Below are 8,097 nucleotides of genomic sequence, written 5' to 3' on the forward strand. Positions count from 1 at the left end.
GAGAGCGGTGAACCTGTGGAATTCTCTACCACAGAAGGCAGTTGAGGCCAATTCATTAAATATATTCAAGAAGGAGTTGGATATATTTCTTAAGGCTAAAGGGATCAAGGGATATGGAGAGAAGGCAGGGACAGGGTAGTGAGTTTGGATGATCAGCCATGATCGCATTGAATGGCGAAGCAGGCTCAAGGGGCCGAATGGCCTACTCCTGCTCCTATCTTCTATGTTTCTATAAACTGCAAATTAAACCAAATTTAAATGAAATTTAACAAATCAAATCAAAATGTTGTTACCGGGGGTGATTAAGCTCTCCAGTCCCTCCGGTGCCCATCGGTCGCGGAAAGCCTCAAGCGTACCGGCGGACACTGCATGCTCCATCTCCAGGGACACCCGGACGCAAAAATAGCCACGGAAGAGAGGCAGTCAGACCGAACGACGCCCTCAACCGCCCACTCCCTGGACCTGTTATGGGCCACCTTGGCCAGGCCCAGGAACAGTGCAACAAGGAGGTCCTCCGATCTGCCCGCTCCCCTCCGCACCGGGTGCCCATGGATCAGGTGTGTGGGACTGAAGTGCGATCAAAAATTGCGGAGCAGCACCCTTAAAAATTGGAAGAGGGGCTGCAACCTCTCCATCTTGCTGACAAGACCAGCTGAATACAGACGCTGAACAATGATCTGGCCTTTTCAACATCTATACGGCGGACATGCCCTGCACCAAATCCCGAAAGTTCGCATATGCCGATGTCATAGCACTGCTGACGCAGGCATCAATGTTAGAGGCAGCAAGTAGGACACTAACATGTGACCTGGACCTCCTGGAACGCTACTTCCGGACCTGGCGTCTCTGCCCCAATCCAGAGAAGACAGTTGTGCCGATGTTCCATCTGAACAATGCCGCCGGGAAAGAACTCAACGTTTCCTTCTGCGAAGCCGACTTATCCATGAGTGCCACCCAAAATACCCGGGCGTCACCCTGGAGAGGACTCTCACCTATCGGCCTCATCTCACCAACACTGGCCAAAAAGTAAAAACCGGGGTGCACCTGGTCTGGAAACTTGCTGGAATGTCATGGGGGAGTATAGCCAGAACACTTCGCACCGGAACAGTGGCCTGAGTCTACTCTGCTGCAGAATACTGCTCTGCCTCCTGGTCCTGCAGCTGCCACACTGAACTGCCTCCAATGCAATTATATCCTTCCTTAAATAAGTAGACCAAAACTGTATGCAGTACTCCAGGTGTGGTCTCACCAATACTCTGTACAGTTGTAGCAGAACTTCCCTACTTTTATACTCTAACCCCCTTGCAATAAAGGCCAACATTCCATTTGCCTTTTTGATTACTTGCTGTACCTGCATGCTAACTTTTTGTGTTTAATGCACAAGGACCCTCAGGTCCCTCTGAACTGTAGCATTTTGTAATCTCTCTCCATTTAAATAATAATTTGCTTTTTTATTTTTCCTGCCAAAGTGGATAACCTCGCACTTTCCCACATTATACTCCATCTGCCAAATGTTTGCCCACTCACTTAGCCTGTCTATATCCCTTTGCAGATTCTTTGAGTCCTCTGCACAACTTGCTTTCCCACCCATCTTTGTATCATCCGCAAACTTGGCTCGATTACACTCGGTCCCTTCATCCAAGTCATTAATGTAGACTGTAAATAGTTGAGGCCCCAGCACCGATCCCTGTGGCACCCCACTAGTTACCGTTTGCCAACCGGAAAATGACCCATTTATCCCGACTCTCTGCTTTCTGTTAGTTAGCCAATTCTCTATCCATGCTAATATATTACCCCCAACTCCATGAGCTCTTATCTTGTGCAGTAACCTTTTATGTGGCACCTTATCGAATGCCTTCTGGAAATCCAAATACACCACATCCACTGGCTCACTCTTATCCACCCTGCTCGTTACATTCTCAAAGAACTCCAGTAAATTTGTTAAACATGATTTCCCTTTCATAAAACCAAGATGACTCTGCTTGACTGCATTAAGATCTTCCAAATGCCCTGCTACTGCTTCCTTAATGAAGGACTCCAGCACTTTCCTAACGACAGATGTTAGGCTAACTGGTCTATAGTTTCCTGCTTTCTGTCTCCCTCCTTTCTTAAATAGCAGCGCTACATTTGCAGTTTTCCAATCCGCTGGGACCTCTCCAGAGTCCAGGGAATTTTGGTATATTGCAACCAATGCATCCACTATCTCTGCAGCCACTTCTTTTAAGACCCTGGGATGCAGGCCATCTGGTCCAGGGGACTTGTCGTCTTTTAGTCCCATTATTTTACCAAGTACTTTTTCCTTAATAATAGTGATTGTCTTTAGTTCCCCCTCCCTGTGGCCCCTTTATTATCCATTATTGGGATGCTGTTAGTGTCTTCTACTGTGAAGACCGATACAAAATATTTGTTCAGAGTCAATGCCATTTCCCCGTTCCCCATTATTAATTCCCCAGTCTCATCCTCTAAGGGACCAACGTTTACTTTAGCTACTCTCTTCCTTTTTATATACCTGTAGAAGCTCTTACTTTCTGTTTTAATATTTCTTGCCAGTTTACTCTCATAATTCATCTCTATTATTTGTTTAGTCATCCTTTGCTGGTTTTTAAAAATTTCCTAATCCTCTGGTCTCCCACCAATCTTGGCAACATTGTATGCCTTTGTTTTCAATTTGATACCATCCTTTACATAGAAACATAGAAGATAGGAGCAAGAGTAGGCCATTCGGCCCCTCGAGCCTCCTCCGCCATTTAATGAGATCATGGCTGATCATCCAAATTCAGTACCCTGTCCCTGCTTTCTCTCCATATCCCTTGATCCCTTTAGCCTTAAGAAATATATCTATCTAACTCTTTCTTGAATATATTTAATGAATTGGCCTCTACTGCCTTCTGTGGCAGAGAATTCCACAGGTTCACCACTCTCTGGATGAAGAAATTCCTCCTCATCTCTGTCCTAAATGGCTTACCCCTTATCCTTAGACTGTGACCCCTGGTCCTGGACTCCACGGCCATCGGGAACATCTTTCCTGCATCTCGTCTGTCCAGTCCTGTTAGAATTTTATAAGTTTCAATGAGATCCCCTCTCATTCTTCTAAACTCCAGCAAGTATAAGCCCAATCGACCCAATCTCTCCTCATACGTCATTCCTGCCATCCCAGGTATCAGCCTGGTGAATCTTCGCTGCACTCCCTCCATGGCAAGAACATCCTTCCTCAGATAAGGCGACCAAAACTGCACACAATACTCAAGATGTGGTCTCACCAAGGCCATGTACAACTGCAGCAGGACATCCTTGTTCCTGTACTCGAACCCTCTCGCTACGAAGGCCAACATACCATTTGCCTTCTTAACCGCCTGCTGCACCTGCATGCTTACCTTCAGTGACTGGTGCACAAGGACACCCAGGTCTCGTTGCACTTCCCCTTCTCCCAATCTATTGCCATGCAGATAATAATCTGCCTTCCTATTTTTGACACCAAAGTGGATAACCTCGTATTTATCCACATTATATTGCATCTGCCATGCTTCTGCCCAATCACCCAACCTGTCCAAATCATACTGGAGTTTCTCGGCATCCTCCTCACAGCACACACGCCCACCCAGCTTTGTGTCGTCTGCAAACTTGGAGATATTACATCTAGTTCCCTTGTCTAGATCATTAATATATATTGTGAATAGCTGGGGTCCTAGGATCAATCCCTGCGATCACTAGTCACTGCCTGCCACTCGGAAAAAGACCCGTTTATTCCAACTCTTTGCTTTCTGTCTGACAACTTCCTTAGTTAGCCACGGATAGTGCTCCCTTCTCTTAAAATCTTTCTTGCTCACTGGAATATATTTTTGTTGAGAGTTATAAAATATCTCCTTAAATGTCCACCACTGCATTTCAACTGCCTTACCTTTTAATTTATTTTTCCAGTCCACTTTAGCCAGTTCTGCCCTCATGCCATTGTAATTGCCTTTGTTTAAGATCAGGACACTGGTTTGAGATACAACTTTCTCACCCTCCAACTGAATTTGAAATTCAACCATGTTATGATCACTCTTTTCTAGAGGATCCTTTACTATGAGATCATTTATTAATTCTGTCTCAATACACAGTACCAGATCCAAGATAGCCTGCTCCCTGGTTGGTTCCATTACATACTGTTCTAGGAAACCATCCCGGATACACTCTATGAACTCCTCCTCAAGGCTACGATGGCCAATTTGATTTGTCCAATCAATATGGAGATTAAAATCACCCATGATTATTACCGTACCTTTTTACAGGCCTCCATTATTTGTTGATTTATACTCTGTCCAACAGTATTGCTACTGTTCGGGGGCCTGTAGACTACATCCACCAGACTTTTTCCCCTTATTATTTTTTTTAAAATCTCCACCCAAACCGAAAAAAATAGCCAAACTAGACATCCCATTATAAGAACATAGGAACAGGAGCAGGCCATTCAGCCCCTCGAGCCTGCTCCACCATTCAATGAGATCATGGCTGATCTGCAACCTAACTCCATATACCCATCTTTGGCCCATATCCCTTAATTAATACCTTTGCTTAAAAAAAAACTATCAATCTCCGATTTAAAATTTACAATTAATCTAGCATCACTTGCTGTTTCCGAAGAGAGTTCCAAACTTCTACCACCCTTTGTGTGTAGAAGTGTTTCCTAATTTCACTCCTGAAAGGTCTGGCTCTAAGGTTTAGACTCTGCCCCCTAGACTCCCCAACCAGCAGAAATAGTTTCTCTCTATCGACCCTATCTGTTCCCCTTAATATCATAGAATCATAGAATGGTTACAGCACGGAAGAAGGCCATTCGGCGCGTCGGGCCTATGCCGGCTCTCAGCTAGTCCCACTCCCCCGCCCTTTCCCCACAGCCCTGCAATTTTTTTTTCCTTCAGGTAATTATCCAACACCCTTTTGAAAGCCATGATTGAGTCTGCCTCCACCACCCTTTCAGGCAGTGCATTCCAGATCATAACCACTCGCTGCGTAAAAAAGTTTTTTCTTACGTCGCCTTTGGTTCTTCTGCCAATCACCTTGAATCTGTGTCCTCTGGTTCTCGGCCCTTCTGCCAATGGGAACAGTTTCTCTCTATCTACTCTGTCCAGGAACCTCATGATTTTGAACACCTCTATCAAATCACCTCTCAACCTTCTCTGCTCTAACGAAATATAGAAACATAGAAGATAGGAGCAGGAGTAGGCCATTCGGCCCTTCGAGCCTGCTCCGCCATTCAATGAGATCATGGCTGATCATCCAATTTCAGTACCCGGTCCCTGCTTTCGCCCCATACCCCTGGATCCCTTTAGCCTTAAGAAATATATCCAACTCCTTCTTGAATATATTTACTGAATTGGCTTCTACTGCCTTCTGTGGTAGCGAATTCCACAGGTTCACCACTCTCTGGGTGAAGAAATTCCTCCTCATCTCTGTCCTAAATGGCTTACCCCTTATCCTTAGACTGTGACCCCTGGTTCTGGACTCCCCCGCCATCGGGAACATCCTTCCTGCATCTAGTCTGTCTAGTCCTGTTAGAATTTTATAAGTTTCAATGAGATTCCCTCTCATTCTTCTAAACTCTAGCGAGTACAAGCCCAATTGACCCAATCTCTCCTCATACGTCATTCCTGCCATCCCAGGTATCAGTCTGGTGAATCTTCGCTGCACTCCCTCCATGGCAAGAACATCCTTCCTCAGATAAGGCGACCAAAACTGCACACAATACTCAAGGTGTGGTCTCACCAAGGAGAACAACCCCAGCTTCTCCAGTCTATCCATGTAACTGAAGTCCCTCATCCCTGGAACCATTCTGGTCAATCTTTTCTGCACCCTCCCTGAGGCCTGACAACTTCCATCAGATCCAGCCCTGCACCTTCTAAGCTGCAGGGTGCTGGAGCTGCCTCCCCTTTCCCCAGCACACCCGGCAGCAGCCACCTTGTACTGGGGGAAGCCCAGTTTCTTGATCCAGTTGGCCACATCTTTCTCCTTCCAGTGCTGGCTGCAGGGCACCAGCAGCGGGCGACAGCCGCAGCGACAATCAGTGCCACACGGGTGGCCGGCCATCCCGGGCTCTGCGGCCCCGCCGGTCCCCGGCCCTAACAACCCGGCCCCGAGCAACCCGAGTAACCCGGCCCCGAGCAACCCGTTGCCAGGAGACCGACACATCCGGGTCACAGCTGCATTGACCTGTCATCGCCTCTCGCGGAATTTAAAAAAAATTGCGGCATTAATTGCGCTGGTACATCTTTCGTGTTTTTTTTCTTCATCCTTGCTTTTGTCCCGTTTTGTGCGGAGTTTCGGTAATCTCTCTCTCTCTGTCTGTCTCGCTCAACGCCTTCGGGTCTTTCCGTTTCAGGTTCGGCAATTTCCGGTTCCCCAACATCGGCAAAGGGAGTCATCCTGGTACAGCGCCATCTACTTGCCGGGAGGGCTCATTGCAGCCAGGCATCGCCATCTAGGGGCCGGGAGGGCTCACTGCAGCCCGGCATCTTTATAAAGGGAAATAACAACATAAAATGCTGGAAAAACTCAGCAGGTCAGGCAACATCCGTGGAGAGAAATTTGAGTTGATGTTTCGGGACGAAACCCTTCTTCAAAACTGGAAAGAAAAGAAAATAGATCGAAGGCAAGACTGCCATCGAACAAAAGAAGAAAAAGAGACAATAAAAGGTATTCAAAGCCAGACGAGATGGTAATAGGCCCGTGGAGACAAAAGGCAGCTGAGATTAGGTGTGAAGTGTACTGGCAGGTAACATAAGAACATAAGAAATAGGAGCAGGAGTAGGCCAATCGGCCCCTCGAGCCTGCTCCGCCATTCAATAAGATCATGGCTGATCTGATCCTAACCTCAAATCCACTATCACAGAACCATCTCCTGAATCTAACAGAATTAGACACACGAAATAGGAGCAGGATCAGGCTACACGGCCCCTGGGCCCGCTCCGCTACCCACAGGGCCATGACCGATCCGAACCTAGACTCATGTCCAAATTCCTGCCCGCTCCCCGTAACCCTTAATTCCCTTTACTTCTAGGAAACTGTCTATTTCTGTTTTAAATTTATGTAATGATGTAGCTTCTACAGCTTTTTGGGGCAGCATATTCCATGGACCTACCACCCTCTGAGTGAAGTAGTTCCTCCTCATCTCAGTTTTGAAAGAGCAGCCCCTTATTCTAAGATTATGCCTCCTAGTTCTAGTTTCACCCATCATCGGGAACATCCTCCCCGCATCCACCCGATCCAACCCCTTCACAATCTTATATGTTTCAATAAGATCGCCTCTCATTCTTCTGAACTCCAATGAGTAGAGTCCCAATCTACTCAACCTCTCCTCATATGTCCATCCCCTCATCCCCGGGATTAACCGAGTGAACCTTCTTTGTACTGACTCGAGAGCAAGTATGTCCTTTCTTAAGTATGGACATCAAAACTGTACGCAGTATTCCAGGTGCGGTCTCACCAATACCTTGTACAACTGAAGCAATACCTCCCTATTTTTATATTCTATCCCCCAGCAATGAAAGCCAACATTCCATTGGCCTTCTTAATCACTTGCTGCACCTGCATACTAACCTTTTGAGTTTCGTGCACCAGGACCCCCAGATCCCTTTGTACTTCAGTACTTTCCAGTTTCTTGCCATTAAGATAATAACTTGCTCTATGATTTTTCCTGCCAAAGTGCATAACCTCACACTTTCCAGTATTGTATTCCATCTGCCAAATCTCTGCCCACTTACTTAGCCTGTCTATGTCCCCTTGCAGGTTTTTTATGTCCTCCTCACTCACTACTTTCCTTCCCATCTTAGTATCATCTGCAAACTTTGATATGTTACACTCGGTCCCCTCCTCCAAATCGTTAATATAGATTGTAAAGAGTTGGGGACCCAGCACTGACCCCTGCGGAACACCACTAGTTACTGATTGCCAGTCTGAGAATGAACCATTTATCCCAACTCTCTGCCTTCTGTTAGATAGCCAATCCTCTATCCATGCCAGAATATTACCCCCAATCCCGTGATTTTTTATCTTAAGCAATAATCTTTTGTGTGGCACCTTGTCAAATGCCTTTTGGAAGTCTAAATACACTACGTCCAC

General features: G+C 46.4%; 1 protein-coding gene across 1 annotated transcript in view; it reads right to left on the reverse strand.

Moving 5' to 3' along the window:
• The window catches only part of LOC147109005 (sterile alpha motif domain-containing protein 15-like), a 23,723-nt gene extending 17,578 nt beyond the window's left edge, over positions 1-6,145 (reverse strand). The window contains exon 1 of the mRNA XM_086002559.1: positions 5,938-6,145. Coding sequence (XP_085858685.1) covers positions 5,938-6,066 — 129 coding nt within the window. The 5' untranslated portion in view covers positions 6,067-6,145. The remainder of the gene's footprint in view (positions 1-5,937) is intronic.
• Positions 6,146-8,097: the final 1,952 nt, after the last annotated feature.

This window comes from Somniosus microcephalus, chromosome 12, assembly GCF_052327205.1.
Source record: "Somniosus microcephalus isolate GS21.2 chromosome 12, FLI_Smic_1.0, whole genome shotgun sequence".
Classification (NCBI taxonomy): domain Eukaryota; kingdom Metazoa; phylum Chordata; class Chondrichthyes; order Squaliformes; family Somniosidae; genus Somniosus; species Somniosus microcephalus.